Below are 18,849 nucleotides of genomic sequence, written 5' to 3'. Positions count from 1 at the left end.
ACAGCCCGGATGGTCCCTTCCTGGCTTTCCCTGTCTAGCCCTGACCACTTCAGTCTCACTCACCTTCTCTTGCTTCATGCGCTATCCCCGGAGACTCTCTAGACCCTGAGGACCAGGCCAGGGGCTCCTGAATCCCAGCACCGACTCCAAGAAACTCAGGTGACAGGGTGAGGGAGCTGCAGGTCCTCAGGCCATCCCTAAGCCCCAGGCAGCCCTTCCCTCTGCAGCCTCTTCGACAGGGCAGGCATCCATCCTCTGCTTGAGCTGCCCAGTGACAGGGAGCTCACTCTCTGGGCAGAGTGGGGTAGCTCCGTGGACAGCATGATACAGTCAGGAAGGTTCAAGTCTCTGTCCCAGATCTGACTGCATCTTGCTGTGTGACTTTGGAAAGGCTATTTAACCTCTCTGAGCCTCAGTCTCCTCGACTGTCCCCAGTATGTGCATTTGGCACCAAATGGTTGTGTGGCCCTGGGTGAGTCCTACCCCTCTCTGGGCCTTAGCTTCTCCTTCTGTACATGTTGGGGGTAGACCATCACCTGGGCAGCAGACCTGCAGGTCAGCAGAAGTGTCCAGGGTCTACAGGCGAGGGCCAGCAGAGAATGTTCCCATTTGCCCACAGCAGTGCCTGTGCTTTGGATACCTGAAGGATGAATAATTGATTTATGGCATTTAATAAAGGCCAGGGGCCACCTCTGGGACTCGGCTGGGGCTCCGGCTCATCTTGCTGGGCTGCAGCGGGACGGCAGCCGGTCCTTTATTGAGCTCATTAATAACAGAAGCACAGCCTAGTGCCATGCAGAGGGGAGTGGATGCTCAGCCTCCATGAACCGAATCTTAGGGTCATCACAAAATCCTAGAACCACAGCCCATCAGAAGCCCAGAGTCCAGAAATCCTAAATTCTAACATAATGGCCACCAGCTGGAGATTCGGCCTCCCAGGAAGCAGCCCTCGGGTTTAGGTGAGCTTGGAGCCCTCTCACGTCCATCATCTTATTTCATCCTCAGGAAGACCTGATGAGGTCAGTTATTGAGGACTCACACTTATGTGCCCATGCTCACACTGAGCTGAACTTCTTTTTTAATTAATTAATTTTAAATTTATTTATTTATTTATTTTTGGCTGCATTGGGTCTTCGTTGCTGCACGTGGGCTTTCTCTAGTTGTGGTAAGCGGGGGCTGTGCTTCATTGTGGTGCGCGGGCTTCTCATTGTGGTGGCTTCTCTTGTTGCGGAGCACGGGCTCTAGGCGTGTGGGCTTCAGTAGTTGTGGGACGTGGGCTCAGTAGTCATGGCTCGCAGGTTCTAGAGCACAGGCTCAGTAGCGGTGGCGCACAGGCTTAGTTGCTCCGTGGCATGTGGGATCTTCCCGGACCAGGGCTCGAACCCGTGTCCCCTGCATTGGCAGGCGGATTCTTAACCACAGCTGCACCAGGGAAGTCCCTGAACTTCTAACCAAAAGGAAAAGGCAGCACTGATTGGACAGGGAGCACTGGCTGCCAAGCCCCAACTCTGCCCCCCAACTGGTTGTGTGAACTTGGGCCTCAGTTTCCACACCTGTCAATGGGCAAGTTCCCACTAGAACCGAGGGAACGTCCACTCCTCTGTGCCTTTCACTGTTTAACAAAGGCAGACAATGGGGGAGCGGGGGTGGAGGTGAGGAAGAAACAGGTGCCCTTGTGCACCCGGGTACCAGCCTCAGCTCTGCCCTTGGACCCGAGGCTGCTGTCCACAAAGGACCCTGAGCTTTCCTAGAACCACCTACCAGCCCTGCCCAAGGCCCTGCTCAGGGAGTTAGGAGGCCTGGGGTCTGGAGCCACCTTCTCTGCTGAGGCCTTGGTCTCTTTGGGCCTTGGAGTCCTTGTTTCCAAAGGGGTCCAGAGGTCCCAGCCCCCAGCTGAGCCCTGCCCCCGTCTTACGTTCTGATTTTCATGAGAGCAGCGCGAGGAAGGAGTTCCCTGTTCTCCCCAGCTGGTCTCAGCTCCTTGCTAAGCCTCTGTTCTCTCCAGAGGACTGTGTCCCCCAAGGCTACACAGAGATTTGGTGGCCAGTGGTGGCAGAGCCCTGAGGACCAGCCTGGGAGAGAGACTCAAACCGAAGCCCCCACCCCCACCCCTGTCTCAGCCGCCGGATGACCAGGCCCCAGGCCCCCGCCCCGATACCCACTCTACCCACTCACCAGTTGAATTCATCGTAGTCGTTGTGGACTTCCCACCAGAAGTACAGCCAGGTGAGCGTGAGGCCGAAGGTCAAGGTGAGGAGCAGGAACCAGAGGCGCTCCCACTGGAGGGGCCAAACGAGGAAAGGGGTCAAGTGGGGGCAGGGATGGCCCCTCAGGCCACCTCCACCCAGAATGTTCCCACCCCTCCCCCTTTGTAGCCCCACTGCCAGGCAGGGATTACTGCCCTCTTCACACGGGTGGGGGCCTGAGGCTCAGAGAGGGAAGTGACCTATCCAACATCACTGAGCCCGAAGTCACAAAACAGTGGGGAGCCAGAGCTGGGCCCTTTGTGCTGCAGCCCGAGGCCCTTCCAGTGGGCACCAGTCTCCAGGAGCAAAGGCCACATCTGCCTAAGCCTTCACACTGGGAGGGTGATCCGCAGTCTGAGGGGTCACATTCCTCACCTTCCCTCCTCACACACGCCTGCAAAGTAGGTGTTCTTCCTCACCTCTGCCCCCTGCTACACTGAGGCCCAGAGAGGTGAAGTGACTTGCCCCAGTCACACAGCAAGTTAGAAGAGGATTAAAGAGCAGTGCCCCAGCCTCTAGAGTTGAAGGAATGCGGTGTTCTACACCCCCCAGCAGGGGTGGCCTCTCTCTCCTGGCGGGGGTGGGGTGAGGTGGGGTGGGGGGTGGTGCTGACGCCACCTCTGCTGCTTCCCGAGAGGTCTGCAGGCACTTCCGCTGGGCCCTTGGGCTCATCCCTGCTTTCATCCGTCCCCTTATCTCAGAAGCACAACAAGCTTGGAACATCCTGCTCTCTGGGAAACTGCTGAGATCATCAGTACAAACAACAGCCCTTGAGGGGAAGTCAGTGCAGGAGACAACCAAGACCACCCTCTACCTTGAGGGCTGGAGGGCTTGGAGGAGCTCAGCATCTCTCACCCAGCCACTTCCCGGGCCCCTTGCCGGGCTCCCTGCAGCTTTCTGGGCTTCTTTGATCCTTCCTGCACCGGACAGCCAGCTTGGAGCTACGGTTCTAATCCCAGTTTAACCTCTTGATGGCTCCATCTAGAAAGCAACCCCACTCTGGTCCATAGGGCAACCCTCCTCCTCCCTGAGGCCTGCCCTGTCCCAGCAGGGTGAATCCCACCTCCTCAGAGCTTTCATAACTGTTGCACCCATGTCGGTTAAGGCACAGACCCTGCAGTTCTAGAACTGTCCTTCTATATGTCGGTCCCCCCTGCTACACTGTAAGCACCTTGAAGATCTGGGTGGTCTTCATATTCCCAGGGTAGGTGGCAACTTAGGAAAGATTCGATAGTGAGATGGCAGGTGAGCAAAGGTCCTCTCTCCTACTCTGGCATGAGTATGCCCACCCAGGAGAGGTTTCACCAGGGGCTTACCACCCTACCCACACAGAGGAGCCCTTGGTCTTTTGTGAACCCCGAGCCAGCAGCGGTGAGTGGCCATCTGTCCACAGAGATCGCTCTGCCTAAGCAGGTGCAAGGCCTCTGGCCAGAGGACAAGGTCCTGAGAAGGGCCCGGGTGAGGGGTACGCCTCCGCCTATGATGGGTCCTGTCCCAGGCCAGCAGCATGGAGTCCCATGGGACCAGGGAAATAGCTGCAGGGACAGTGGCAGGTAGAGAACCCGCCACAGGTGCCGGGGGGTGGGGAATGTCCTATGGTGATGTGTGATGCAAGACTCGGGCAATTCCGACAGGTGGCCAGAAAGACCGCAGGTGTCAGGAGGGGGTCCTGTACACAGGGGTCCTGTGCACTAAGGGCCACGGTCCTCACTTGGCTGGATCCTGAGAGTGGGGCAGGGAGGACAGGGCAAGAATGAGGGGCTGCCGCCCCTCCCTACCCCTGGGAACCACAACAAAGAACTAGGACCCCCATTATTGGAACCAGGCATGAACTGGGGCTGGGGGCCACCCAGGGATGAAAGTCCTGGGAGCTGAAAGCCAGAGGTCCCAAGGACACAGGGAGCCTGTACATGGGGATGAAGAGGCCCCATCCACAGTAGGGATGGAGGGGGCAGGTCACTCTAAGAACAATCAGAGGAAAAAACTGAATGGCAGGGGCTGGAAGAAAGGGGAGGGAAGGCCAGGAACTGGGGGAGGAAGTGGCCTGGGGAGCAGCTCCACTGACAAAGAGCCTCCAAATGGCACTAATGGTCCTTGTCAGGGCGTGTTACAGGAGAGGGGCCTGAGCCAGCTCCGCCCCCCAACAAGCCAGCCTGGCCCTGCTCCAGAGATGCAGGCTGTGAGGCCACGGCCATGCTGGCAGGGATGGGGGAGCCACTGGCCCTCCACCACCTCCCACAGTCTGTACAATGCCTGGGTATTTATCCCCAACTCAGAGCAAACAAAGACACCAAGACTCAGAGAAGGGCCACCACATATGGCTGAGCACGCAGTGCCAACTCTAAGAAGTGCCACTCACATCATGGTCACCATTGATGTCCTTATTTGTCATGACAGTTTTCGAGCAGATAACAGTCAAGATCCCTGGGGAAGGGGCACTCTTTGCTAATTTGCACAGAGGCTCAATATGGATGAGTGGAGGTGAGTCAGAGATTGAGCAACGTATACAAGGTGACCAAGTCGGGGAGAAGTGGAGGTGGGGTTGAACGCAGGTGCCCCGGCAGGAGGCAATCCTCTGCCGCCCCCTTGGGAACCAGCCCTGCACAGCGCTCGCAATGCCCGCCCTTGCCCTCTAGGACCCAGACATGTTAGTCCCAGACCCAGCTCGGCCCCCTGAGAGTCCTTTATCCTCTCTTGCTGGAGTCCACACCCTAGGCCAAGCCTTCTTCTCCTTCAGGAACCTCTCCCATCCCTCCTGCTCCCAAGACCTCCTTTTCTTTTTTCTTTTCTTTCTTTCTTTTTTTTTTTTTTTTTGGCCATGCCGCGTGGAATGTGGGATCTTAATTCCCCTACGAGGGATCAAACCCATGCCCCCTGCAGTGGAAGTACGGCGGGGAAGTGGAAGTCTTAACCACTGGACCACCAGGGAAGTCCCAGGACCTCCCTCTCTTAACTGCTTCTGCGCAGACTCTTGGTACCCATCAACTTGACTGTCAATCACATTCTGAATTGTGGAGGTGGAAAGAGCCCAGGCTCAAGAGGGAGACAGACCTGGCTCTGCCACTTGGGTGAGTTACTTAACCCCTCTGAGCCTCAGTTTCCTCACCTATAAAATGGGAATAACACCCCCTATTGTGGAGGGTTGATGTTCAATGAGGTGATATACGTCAAGCGGCACACAGTAGGTGCACACGAAGGGACAGTTCACCGGGCTATGGACTCCTTCAGGGCAGGGATGGCTGAGGTGTCTCTGTGCACCCTGGGCCCACATCCCTCGGATCACAAGGCGGTGCTCAGACATGGTGTGAGGAACAGAAGAAGGTGTGGACGTGGCGGGGATGCAGGGAGGTCTCAGGGCCACCAGTGGACAAGGACATCATCCAACCCCAGATTTATCCTCAGGCAAAGCCTGGGGTCCCCAGGGAACCAAGGGAAGGAGCTCCCATTGTGACACCACAGCCCCTTCCTTCCAGTCTTGCAGCTGCCTGGGAGCAGGATGCCGGTCAAGGCGCAAGGAAGAAGGGTTCAGAGCAGCTGGGGAAGGGGACGGGCCCTGGCTGCAGGTGGGGCAGGGGGCTCCATCCCTGTTACAGGGGTGACTGTGGCGGAGAATCCCAGAGGCCCGGCCCCATCCCGTCTCCTCCCACTCTCGCCCCCATCCTCCAGGAAGACAAGACCCTCCACCCCACACGGGCAACCGTATGCCAGTTTCTCCTGCTCACTGTCTCCTGTTGGCTGTCACGTCTTCTCCTCACCCCTCTTGTCTCTGTCCCATCCCCAGCCTTCTGCATTTAGAGGAGAATGTGTGTGTGGAGAGAGAGCCTATTAGCAGCTGGGGCTCACGGGGTCACAGAGCGCTGCAGCCACAAAGCCCAGCCCCGCACAGGACGTGTGCTGCCCGCTGTGGGCCCCTACCCACCCCAGACTGTGGCCCTGGGCCAGAACACACACAGACACTGCTCACACTGCTGGGGTCCCCCCGGGGTCTGGAGCATCTCCCCCCGAATTGACCCTGGAGACTGAAATCTGCGTCAGGACAGCCCCTGAGCGCGAGCCGCCTCCCTGCCCTTGGTGCCACCGTGACTTCAGGTTCACTGGCGGAGGCAGAGCTGTCTCTCTGGACTCCTGTTCCCTGCCTGTCCTCCGGTGCAGAGACCGCCTCTGTGGCCTCCAGGACAGGAGCTTGCCCTGCTTCTGCTCCCACAGCTCCAGAGATGGGCACTCTCCCTGTGGGTGCTGCCGGGCCCTCCTCTGGGCTGAAAATTCTTCCCTCTGAGACAGCAGCCGGATAGAGGCAGGCTGTGTTTGGGAGTCCAGGAACGCTGGGTGTGACTGGCCACCTACTAAATGGGTGACCTTGGAGAAGACATTGCTTTATCCTCCCTGAGCGCCGGCTTCCTGCTCTGTAAAATGGGGACGGCAGGGTTGGACAGAAGTATCTGGCAGTGGCAGGGTGTCAGAAGTTGTTGTCCTTGCCTCCATCCCTGCCTGAGGTGCAGCTGATTTCTGCCTCCTCGGCTGCCACCCTGCAGCTGGTTCTCTGACACCACAGAGAACAAGTCCGCAAAAGGGCAAGAACACTGGGGTCAAATGACCAGGGCATGGGGGAACACAATCAAGAGCTGGATTTTCATTCCCCGCCCTCTACCACTAGCCGCATGGCTGCGGGCCAGTCACTCAGGACCTCAAGCCTCAGCTTCCTCCTCTGTTCGTGAGGATGACATCACCTCTACCTCACAGGAGGACTGCCAGGCTCAAACGGGATTACAGATGTAAGCTGTACGTTGCCAAATCCATGATCGTTCCTATAATTATCATTTCGTGTTTGACAGTCCTTTAATTATGTGAAGACAGTGATCAAGTCTTCCCCGCCCCCTGCTCTACATCACAGTTCCCCAGCTGATGAAGACAGCCAAGCAGATCACCCCCTCCTAGCCCAGGGTCGGTGCCATGGTCAGGGGGATGCAGAGGTCAGGCCCAGCTCTGCAGGCTGCAGTCCTAGGAGCCAGCACGGCTGAAGGAAGAAGATCCCACATCGCTGGCCACGGAGGACAGAGCCCTATGTGAGCACTTCGCAGAGTTGGGGGTGGGGCAGTCCTAAGAGCCCTCTACCTGCTCCTTTGCATGTCGCCCTCTCCACAGCTCTGCAAGGCAGACGGAATAGTCGGAGGAACCAGGGCTCAGAGAGGGGAAGTGAGCTGCCCAAGGTCACAAAGGGCAAACATAATGATGGAGCCAGAATCCACACCCAGCTCTGGGTGCCTCCAGCTTCTTCAACTATCCCAAAGAAACAAGAAGCAGGACATGTAATTATCCTTGTCTGACCAAGGAGGAAACTGGCTCAGAGAGGCAAGGCCTTGCCCAAGGTCACACAGCAAGTCACAGGCAGTGCCAGGGTGGGCCCATTGGAATTTCAGAGTTAGAAAAGATTTCAGAGATCATCTTGCCTCATCCTCTAAAGGTCCAATTAAGATCTGGAGAAACTGAGACCCAAAGACAGGGAATGGCCTGGAAGGATGGACACAGGATTAATACCAGGTAAATTAGTACAGAAAGGATGGAGAATTCAACAGATGGTACTGGGACATCTGGACATCCATTTGGTAAAAAAATATATAATTAGACCCCTACTTCATACCCCACACCAAACTAAATTCCAGCATCTCCCCTCCACACCCACGCCACCACTCTCTTCCAGTCGTTCTACACACGTGCTGAGCCCTGGACACTGGGAGACAGATGAGGCTTGGACTCTCCTCTGAGCAACCTGCACAGAAGACTGACCAGCCAGCAGGCAACGCCAATCCTAGAAACGAGTGTGGCGAATGGGGCAAGCAAGGGCTGCCAAGGAGCACACTGCCAGTTATGGGGGAAGGGATGGTCTGGAGGGCTCTCTGGAGGAGGAGATGCTTGCAGCAAAGCTGAAAGGAATGGGCTTGCTGGAACGGGCTTACCTGACAAGGTAAGGGCAGAGGGAGGGAGTGGAAGGTGCAAAGGCACAGAGCCTGGCAGCTTTTGTTTGGGACAACTGGCTTCTTAGGCGTTTATAAAAGCTTTCTCTATGTAAGAGTAGTAACTTTCATATAGATTGTCTATTTTTTCTTATTTTACCAGTTGACTTTAATTTTGTTTTTCATGCTTTTTGTTTAAAAAATTTAAATTTTTACACAGTCAAATCTACCCCTCTTTTCCTTTATGGGTTTTTGCCTTTGGTATCGTGTTTAAGGAAGGTGGCCCACGATTATATATTTAACTCATATTTTACACTGATAATTTCTCTTTGTTTACACTTGAATCTGTAATCCACCTATCTATAGCTCCATATGTGTGTATACGTGTATGGAGAGAGGTTTTAAGGCCTTTCCTCTAAAGCATGAAGATTAGAATTTCTTTTACTTTACATCTTTCCGAGTTGTTTGAATTTTCTCAACAAATGTGTGCTTCCTAAACAGAAAAAAAGGAGCTTAAAAAAAGAAAAAAATACATTTTATCCATCTGGAATATCTTTTGATTTGAGGTAAGAGACAGGGATCTAATTTTACTTTTACCAGATGGATACTTCAGCTGTCCCTGTACGGTTTGTGATATTTGCAATGATTTCCATGATTGTCTACCACACAGCACACTCTCAGATGTGTGTGGGTTGTTTCTAGGTTTTCTAGCCTGTCCCAAGGCAGCCCTTCGCCACGTGCTGGCTCCGCCTGGCACAGCTCCTTCCACGTGGCTGAGCTCAGCTCCCTGTGCCACTCCTGGGGTCCCGGCTCTGCTTTGAGGCCCCAGAGTCCAGCTGTGCCCTCAGCACCACACAGCCTTGCAGAGACTGGAGAGCGATTGAGGGGTGCCTCCCCGCTTAGTCTGTCCACCTGCAGGCTGCACCTCAGGCACACCGGCTCCTCTAATCATCCGCCTGTTTCATCCTCGCCAAGTTCCTAACGGGGAGACTGGTGAATGTCAGCTGGGAACGGTGTGTGGAGCTCCCAGAAGAGAGAGCTGGGCAGCTCTGGCAGGATTACTCTGGCTCTGACCCAGGAGATTTGGGGGAGGGGGCAGCCTAGGGAGGTTTGAGATGGATCTCAGCATTAGGGCTGAGCAGGGCAAAGGATTAAAATCCCCAGCCCCCAGCCAGCTCCTGACAGCCTAAGAGGCTGGATTTATTTTTCTGGGCTACAGGGAGCTGGGCAATTAGGCCTCTGTCTGCCCTTGCTTCTGCCAGGGTGCACTCAGAGTGGCTCATTAGGCAGGAGAATGAAGCCAGGCTCAGCCTGGAGCACCCCGTCCTTCCCCGACCATCCTGTGGCTTGCATCAGCCCTTGGGGAGACATGAGCAGAAGAGCTGGGGGCCCTTAGGAGGGATTATTCCAGCGCCCTGCAGGGGGCCCGGCCAAAGCCACAGGGTGGTGAGTGGCCACAGCCTCTTGCTGACGCCCATCACCTCCTGCCCCATACATGCTCCCTAAGCAGACACGCAAGGTGGTCACAGAGATCATGAACAAGAGTTTATTCATCTTCCCTGGAGCATGGCCTGACCACGCCCGGCCCCCTCAGTGCCGTTCAGAGAGGAGGAGGTGGGGTGCAGGGGTTCCCGAAAGCCAGCGACGGCCTGGCTTTATTACAGCAATAAATCCTTAGCTCCCTGTGCTGCAACAACTTTTGCCAGCCTCTCCTCTCTCTCATGGATGCAATAATATTATCTCCCATTTTCTTATCCTCATGGCAAACCTGCAAGGTTTATAGGATAAAATGGCTCTTATCATTGCCAGTCTAGAAGTGGGAGAATTGAAGCTCAGAGGGCTCCTCTCTGACCTGCTGGGTCCCTTTCCCCCAAAGCACCAGAGAAGGGAACAGCCATCCCTTTGAAAGTGTGTAGGGAGGACATCTTTTCCCCAAGTTGGAACAGTGGTCTGTCCTGTTCAGGATGTGAGACACGTTGGTATCTGTTATCTAACTGGACCCTTGGGGCGTGGGTTTGTACCTCCACCTCACCCACAGCAAGCTGAGGCCCAGAAAGGGTCTGGCCTTGTCTAAGGCCACACACTAAGTCACTGGAGGAGGCAGGGTAGAGTTCAGGTCGCAGCTCCCTTAGCCAGGAATGGCCAGGTGCATCTGGCTGACTCCAGTCACACCCCGGAGCCCATTCCAAAGGCTGCTTCCTCCAGGGAGCCCACCTTGATTCCTGAGTGAGATCCACTCTTCCCTGCCCCATACATAACCCTGCCACAGGCCCACGTGGTGTTGATAGGACAAGAACGTGGGGAGCCAGCTGGGAAACTCACCCCCCCTCCTCCCACTGGCAGAGCCTGACCCCACCTCCAAGGGTGGCCTGGGAGGTCCCTCGGCTGAGTCAGCAGCCCTCCCTGTCAGCCACAGCCAGGGGCACTGGAATGCAGCATGCACTCCTACTCTCCAGACCACCCAATGCTCCTTGGGGTGCTCACCTGGGAGCTCATCAGGGGTCCAGCCTCCCCACCCTCACTGGCTTCCTCACTTGCTCTTCAAGTCACCCGCTCAGTCATCCTCCCACTCCTTGCCTGAGGTCCTCCTCTGAGCCAGGCCCTGCCTTCGGCACGCTCACGGTCCAGCGGGAGAAACAGGAAGTCACGACCCACATGGGCAGCCCAGGCCCGAGATGTTGCGGGAGCCCAGGGGAAGGCGAGAGGCAGGGAAGGAGGCCTGACTCTTTTGTTTGAAGGGGACACTTCTTAGAGGAATAGAGACCTGCGATGAGCCTTGAGAGGCAGAGACCAGAGAGAAGGCATTCCAGGCAGAGGGGACAGCGGAGCGAAGGGCAGTGCTGTGAGCGGGTGAGGTAGGTTCTCCCGGGATGGCTGTGTGGAGGGTGGAGGATGACGGAGTGCTGATGGATTTCCCAGCAGCAGGTGTCTTCCTGCCATGGGGGGAGGGGCTTCCATCGAAAGACGTAGGCAATCGTGGGGTGGAGGGGGCGGTATTTTGTCTGTGTTCCACCCGCCCCCACTGCGCTATTCCTGAACACTCCTGAGATGACGCGGCCTCTCACACACCTCCTGGGCACAGCATGGTTTCCCGACTCCAGGAATGGCCTCATCCAGCCAGGTGGAAATCATGGGATGACGGAAGGCATCATCAAAATTCTCTTCCGCAGCCAGTCTGCTGAATGCACCGTCTAGGTGTCTCTAGAATCCCTCCCTTTGCTACTTCTTGGCAGACCCCTCCCCCTAGTTGAGGCCTCAGCCTTTCTTGTCTAGCTCCCTGCCGTCCCCGCCTCCACTCAAGGCCCCTCAGCGCACTCTCCGTGATTGAACCAGAGTGGTCCTTGCACAGACCGAGTCCGACTGGGCTCCCACCTCCCAGGATGGAGTGCAGGCTCCCCAGCACAGCCTCTGGCTCAGGTCCCCTTGGCCACACGCTCTCCCTCCTAACGCCAGAGCTGCACTGGGCCAAATCGCTTTCAGTTCCCAAACACAAGACACTCTTGTAACATGCAGCTCCCCTGCCTTCCCCACTCTGGCATGACATGATGGGCTAACTCTCTCTGACACCAGCTCAGGCAAGCTTTCCTGCCTGTGGTGTCCCTGGGCCCCCGGCAGTGATCACCCTGGGTGGTCTGGATGTCTGTTCTGATCTGCTCCCCACCCACTCAGGAGCCCTTCAAGGGAGGGAGGAACCAGGTTTGATATACCTTTGACCCCTGGACTCAGGGCAGGTATCAGGACAGGTTTGTTGATTGAGTAAGTAACCAACGCATCCCAGACAAGACTGTTTGGTATGGAACGGGGGAGAGGGCATGGGACTGGGGGTGCAAGCAGGCGCAGTGCAAGCCGTGGCTTGAATAAATCACTTCCTCTTCCTGGAGCCGCATCCATAAGACAGAGGGGGGTCAAAAGAAGCTTAAAACTCCCTTCAAAAGGCAAACATACTATAGAAGTGCAAGAGAGTTGACTGTCTCCTTCAACGTCTCGGGCTGGAAGTTCCTCCAGGCATCTGACCTATATCCCTCTTGCTAAAAAGAAGCTGGTTTTGACACTGTGCTGCGTCCCACAGATGCAGAGTCTTCAGGGGCCCCTGTGGGGCTGGCCTGAGAGCTGCCTTCTGTCCTACCCCATCCTTAATTGGCAATATTAGAGTAATGAGTCACAGACAACCACCAATTAATTATCCCCAGTTATAAAAAGCTCTTGCTTCCCCTTCCTGGCTGTCGAGTGAGCCAGCCTTCTGCTGCCAGGCTCCTCCACTCCCTCGGTGTTGGGGGGCAGGAGAGGACGTCATTTCATCTCTCTGGTCCTCAGTTTCCTGTTTCCTTATTTGTCAAGTGTGTGTCCTGGGGGGAGCGGACAGTGTGAGCAGAGGGTTGGAGGAGATGGGAATGTGAGGGGCGGGGAGGGGAAGGAAGGAGGCCAGCCTGGATGGAGAGTAGTGGGGCGGGGGCTCCTTCCCAGGCTCCCTGCACCCCTTTGCCACCCCAGGATCCCCGTCCAGTACCGCGGGGCCAGCTCTTAACCAGGGAAGCACTGAGGGTACCTAGCCTGGCATTCAAGCCATTCCCCAACTTGTCCCAAATGCTCCTGGTCCCTGCTCTTTCTCTCTTTCAGGCAACGTCCCAAGTCCTCCTCCCCGTCCTGCCTTTCTTCTCCTTGTAAGCTCTCCTTTAAACACGCCCAGACTTGGGGCTTCCCTGGTGGTTCAGTGGTTAAGAATCCACCTGCCAATGCTGGGGACACGGGTTCGATACCTGGTCCAGGAAGACCTCACATGCCGTGGAGCAACTAAGCCCATGAGCCACAACTACTGAGCCCACGTGCCACAACTACTGAAGCCCGCACACCTAGAGCCCATGTTCCGCAACAAGAGAAGCCACCGCAACGAGAAGCCCGTGCACCGCAGCGCTGACCCAATGCTGCCCCCAAAATTAATTAATTAATTCAAAATAAATAAATAAATAAATACACCCAGACTTAAAACCCACCTGTCTTCCCGGCAGCCTCCACCTCCAACTTCCTGACGCTCTTGCTGCAAATCTATCACGGATGGGCCTTCAAGCCTTGATTTCCCCATCCATAAACAGGGCATAACAATTAAATATGCCCCAACAGGGTGTTAGAACAATCAACAGGGCAATGCCTATAAGCCATAAGCTCCCTGCATACAATAGGTGCTCAATAAACATTAACTGTTACTCTCACACTTCATTCCCAGCCTGAGGATGAGTGCTTCTGTGACTCACCACCTGTGTGTCACCTCACTGCACAGAACAGGCCCAGAGAGGTTCAGCTTCACTGAAGAACTTGACCCTAGGCTCCCCTGAGTTGGGAGACACAAGAGCCTCCCCCAAGAGGTCCTGAGGGGACGCAGTGCCTGGTGGGGGCATGGGGGGGTGGAGGGGTAAGGGGATGCCCAAAGGAGGTGGGGAAGGTGGGGATGAGGAAAGGCACAGGCCCAAAGCTGGGCCCGCTCCCCCTGGCCGAGGCCTCTCCTCCACCCTCCAGGCCCGAGGGGCTCTCCTTTCACTCCCCAACCTGCGCTCCCAGAGCTCACTCTGGGCCTCTATTAGTTCAGCAAAATTTACAGAGCAGCTTCTCTGCACCAGCCCTGACTTTGAGACACCAGATTGCTGTTGCCTTCACTGTGTCAGGCCAGGAGCCCAGCCCAACCCCCATCATGGTTCTGGCCCAGCTGTCTGGGGAGGGACTGGGGAGAGAAAAGAGAAGAGAGGAGAGCCAGGGAGAGAAGCGTGAGCTCGAGGAGGCTGGAACCCAGGAAGTGGGAGGGGAAGCAGGAGGGAGCTGAGTTAAGGGCCGGGCTCGGCCGCCCGCCCGCTCATCCTCAGCTGGGAGGTGCGGGTTGCCTGAGGTGAGCTCAGCCCTTTCTGCAGAGGCCCTGCCACCCAGAGTTGCTGCAAAACCCTCTCTCCCCTCCCAGCCTCTCCCAGGCTTGTGGCCTGCAGCCTCCGGCCATTGCCCCATACCTGGCACCTCAGGCCTTGGCATTTGCAGAGCCTACGCCGCTTGGGCCCCCAGTCAACTCAAAACTGGCCTCAGCCCACCACTTCCTCCAGCCTGGGCCCTGGGCGGGCCACAGCCAAGACCCATCACTTCCTGACTCCACAGCCTGGAACTGGCTGGCCCTGGGCCCACCAGGAGGTGTGAGGTGCCCTGGGAGAGAGCTGCCTTCCTCCAGTGTCTCTTCCGACGGCCAAGGGCTTCCTGCTTGGGAGCTCAGCCATCCTTCTCCTCCCTTCCTCAGCCTCAGCTATCTTCCCATCCCACCCCCACCAAGAGCACTGGACACCATGCAGGGCCAGATCCGAGCTCCGCCCCTCTCTAGCTGCGTGACCTTGTCCTGGTCACGGATGTCCTTGGCTTCTGTTTCCGCATGTGAAGCGGTGGCGATGACATCTAGCTCACGGGCTTGGGAGAAACAGGGGTGGCCGCGTGTCAGTGCTCAGCTCAGCGCCCAGCACACAGACAGACACCTGGGTGCCAGCAGACTGCGAGCTCCTGCCCTCCTGACACATGGAGGCCCTGCTGACTTCCTTCCACTGTCTCAGGGGAGAATGGAGCTCGGAGCACAGCACATAGGACGGACAGGCTGCCCTGGGCAGGCCCCTCCTCTCCCTTGCCTCAGTTGGGCATGTTGCCTCCTGTGTGCTAGAAAGGGTACATGGCAATGAATCAGGCCAGGTACCCACAGGTGGTACCTGCTTCTTACCATTTGGGGGTCATGAGAACAGGCTCCCGACTCAGTCGAGTGCCCTGTCCCTACCAGCACAGGCAGAGAAGGAGGGCAGGGAGGTGGGCAAGCTTCCCCAACCTCCACATCCAGATAGTCTGGTGATGCTTGGCCTCTGACCTCCTCCACTGGCCACTCCAGCCTGTTTTGGGGCTGCCTGAATTTGGAGGCTGGCCTCTTTGTTCAGACAAGCAGGAGGGAGGAGAAAGTTGTTTTCCAGGCAGCAAAGCTTTTAGATAAATACCATTTATCTCTCTCTCCATTCCCTCCTGAAGGAATTGGGTTCCTTCAGAGAAGAAACTAGATCCACTGGCTGATGGTGCCCCAGGGACGGAAGTGTGGCGTGGGGTTTGGCTTGGGGAGCCGGACACTAAGGGAGGCTTTCTTTATCCAGCTGAACACCTGCTGCCAGCCCTGGCAGGCTTGTGGCTCAGGTGACTGGGCCCTGGTGCCAGGCCATGGCCCTGCCAGCTCCCAGGCTCCAGGATGGCCTGACCCAGCTCTTCACCTTCTCCTTGAAGAGCCACCTGTCTGCTTACCTGCCCGTCAGGATCTGCCAGGAAGCTGAGAACTTCTGCTCACCTTGGGGGACCCCACCCTCTTGGAATAGCCCTCCCTGCCCAGACCTCAAGAGCAGCCCACACCCCACACTGTCAGAGGGGAGTCAACAACTGGCTACACCCATGTTCCTTGCCCACCTAGTCAGGTAGATTCGGGAATTTCCATGGGCCCATTTTACAGAAGGAGAAACTGAAACCCAGAAAGGGCATTGGCCTGTCCAGAGCCACACAGCAGGGTGTCAGAGCTGAGACCCCTCCCCCAGGCCCTGGGGCTCCCTGGGTCCTTTGGCCCCATCCCAGCACAGCTCACCGGTGTGGTGTCATCGTGAGAGCGCTGGTAGCGCTTCCAGCGGCAGCCGTAGATGCCCGTGAGGCAGGAGAGGCAGAGCTGCGGCTCATAGTACTGCAGGGGCTGGTGTCTCACCATGCTCGCGCCCGCGGCCCTGGCGCCCTGCCCTCAGGCGCCCATGGAGGCCCCCCGGCTGGTCCTGGGGGAGGAAACAAAGTACTGTGAGGCAGGGGAGGGGTGGGAACTTGGCCCCAGCACAGCAGGTGCCACTGTAGTCTAGGTCAGGGAGGGTCAGCCTCTGCTCAGAGCCCTGCCGTGGGTCCTTGTCTCTCTCGGAGTCAGAGGCCCATCCTTGCAAGTCCCCTAGGACAGTCCCCTGCCACCCACCCATGACCTAATCATCCAACAAAAATCCCCATACCTATTAGCAGTCACTCCCCCACTCCCACCCCCCAGCTCCAAGCAACCTAATAATCTACTTTCTGTCTCCACGGATTTGCCCATTCTGGATATTTCACATAAATGGAATCATATGATATATGGTCTTGTGCGTCTTGCTTTTTTCACTTAATGTTTTCAAGGTTCATCCATGTTATAGCATGAATCAGTACTGCATTTCTTATTATGACTGAAAATTATTTGATTGCATAGATATACCATTTTATCCACTCATCAGTTGGTAGACACTTGGGTTGTTACCACTTTTTGGTTGTTATGAATAACTCTGCTATGAACAAGTTTTTGTGTGAATGTATATTTTCATTTCTCCTGAGTACATACTTTGGGATGGGATTGCTGGGTCATATGGTGACTCTATGTTTAACTTTTTGAAGAACTGCCAAAAGCTGTTTTCCAAAGCTGTTGTACAATTTTACTTTCTCCAAGTGTTATCATTATCGTCCCCATTTTACAGATGAGAATTCTGAAGCACAGAAATGTTTAGCCATTTGTCAAAGGTCACATAGCAGAGCCTGGCAGTCTGGCTCCTTGTTCTAACCCAGGGGTTGGCAAACTATAACTCATAGCCAAATCCAACCAGCCACATATTTTGTGTGTGTGTGTGTGTGTGTGTGTGTGTGTGTGTGTACACATTTAGTTTTATTGTAACAAAGCAACTTGTATAATTTTAAGGTTTAAAACTGAGCAACATCTTCCCTTTCCAGTGAAACAAAAAGAAAAATTTAAAAATAAACAGGAACAAAATTACAATAGAGAATGTCAATTGCAAATAAGATCTTACAGGTTCTGCTGTTTCTCCCATCGAGTGGCAGGGCTCAAGTCATCATTAGGAGAGAATTTTATTTTAAAAGTGTCATCTTAAACTGCAAGGATGTCCGTTAAACATCACAATTAAACATGCCAAAGGAGAAGCCATGTTGTCAAAATGCCCACTTAATCCACCCAAACGTCTCAAACCCACCCTCTGCTGACCTTCTATAACCTCATTTTTTAAAGTTTTTTTTCCTTTTTTTAAACAAGAGAAAGTAAACAGATACATGTTGGTAAATGCTAACTGTCCATATTCACATAGAGACACAGTGTAATCTCTGAGCCCAATATACAGAGAAAGGAGGAAAAAAGCTAGAATTCTATGCACTACTACACAGGGGCCTAGCACCCTCCAGCTTGCAGCAGAGCTAAGGGAGCAGAAGGGTTTTCTCTTTTCCCCACAGAGCATGGTGGTGTTGATTCCATAAAGTTTTTCTGAGACAGGAAGGGATAAAAATGAATTTGGAACAGAAAGGGGTAGAGATTCTTTTCCCACTGAATTCTGCTCAAGGTATTTCTCCCCAAAATAAGTTGTGAGCCATGGTATAAAGGAGAAAAGAGACCTCAAAAACAGGGCGACTGAGCACAAGAGGAGGAGAAAAAAGAAAAAAAAAAAAAGGCTGCAACTTGCTCCCAGGGACTGGAGAAAATTAACAAAGGAAGGTTGGAATCCACCAGTGTTCCATTAGTCATCTCCCCCTTCATCTTCCTCTCCTTCCTCCCCCTCATCATCTTCACCTTCTTCACCTTCATCTTCATCCCCTTCTTCATCAATATCTTCCAATCCTTCTTCCTCTCATCATCATCGTCACCTTCTTCTCCTTCCCCTTCCTCATCATCCACGTCCGGAACCAAGTAGTACTGTAATAGATTTGGCCAAATATCACCTTTGATGACCTCTCCTAACTCATCTGCACCGGCATCAGAATGATCAGTAAACCAGGTGGAGAAGCTTTCTGGTTCCTCATACTGTCTCCTCCTGCTGGCTTTATTCTACGTTTGACTTGAACGTTTTGTCAAATCCTTTCCGGATTTCCTTTTGATTTCAGTGGACTTTGAAGATGGACCATCACTCTCATTCAGATGAAATTCTTTGGAGAGAACTTTATTTTCGAAGGGTTTTCATCAAAATAAAAATCTATTCTGTAACCTGATTTAATATCTTCAAATTCTGTCACTTCGACTCTTGTCAAATAATGCAGCACCTCTTCATTCTCCTCCCCAAGGAGTACAGACACTCATGGATGGTTAACAAATGCCGTTACCCCAAAATTTGGGATTTTGGCAATCAGTTCCGACCTCTACTGAAAAAATGGTTGGCGGAGTTTGTTATATTTCTGTTCTACTTTCAAAATCTCCTCACTGGCTTGTTCGTTAAGTCTGTCTGTTTCCTTTTGTACTTCATCAATATATTCAATTGCTTCTTGCTGTTCTTTTTCTTCCTTCAACAAGTTCGGAGAAGAAGACCTTTCCTCTGGCCTGGAGGCAGGAGTCAGTCTCGGTTTCTTCGGTTTCTTTGCTTGGGGTGGAAGTGAAGACTGGTGTTTGGGGGCCATGCTGGGAGAAAAGCCAAGAATCCACCCAAGGGAAGAAGCTTGTACCAGGAGCTCTGAGAACTCCAGCCACGTGTTTTTATATAGCCCACAAGCTAAGAATGGTTTTTACATTTTTTAAGTAGTTGGGGGGAAAAACCAAAACAAAAATATGTTTTGATCCATGAAAATTATACGAGAGTCAAATTTCAGAGTCTGTAAATAAAGGTTTATTGGACGCAGGCCCA

The 18,849-nt window shown here is 54.4% G+C and overlaps 1 protein-coding gene and 1 pseudogene across 3 annotated transcripts in view; both read right to left on the bottom strand.

The window, feature by feature from the left end:
- Nucleotides 1-15,938, bottom strand: part of GDPD5 (glycerophosphodiester phosphodiesterase domain containing 5) — a gene marked incomplete at its 5' end in the record, with an annotated part of 43,765 nt that extends 27,827 nt beyond the window's left edge. For both annotated transcript variants that reach the window (XM_079709267.1, XM_079709266.1), the window contains 2 exons: nucleotides 2,176-2,279; nucleotides 15,822-15,938. In XM_079709267.1, coding sequence (XP_079565393.1) covers nucleotides 2,176-2,279; nucleotides 15,822-15,938 — 221 coding nt within the window. The remainder of the gene's footprint in view (nucleotides 1-2,175; nucleotides 2,280-15,821) is intronic.
- Nucleotides 15,939-17,754: 1,816 nt separating this feature from the next.
- LOC307055846 (protein SET-like) lies at nucleotides 17,755-18,625 on the bottom strand (annotated as a pseudogene). Its single transcript has one exon. The product of its transcript is annotated as a protein SET-like (transcript).
- Between the last annotated feature and the right edge of the window lie 224 nt (nucleotides 18,626-18,849).

This window comes from Hyperoodon ampullatus (assembly GCF_949752795.1).
Source record: "Hyperoodon ampullatus genome assembly, chromosome: 7".
Taxonomy (NCBI): domain Eukaryota; kingdom Metazoa; phylum Chordata; class Mammalia; order Artiodactyla; family Ziphiidae; genus Hyperoodon; species Hyperoodon ampullatus.
This window is presented reverse-complemented; position numbering and strand designations above follow the sequence as displayed.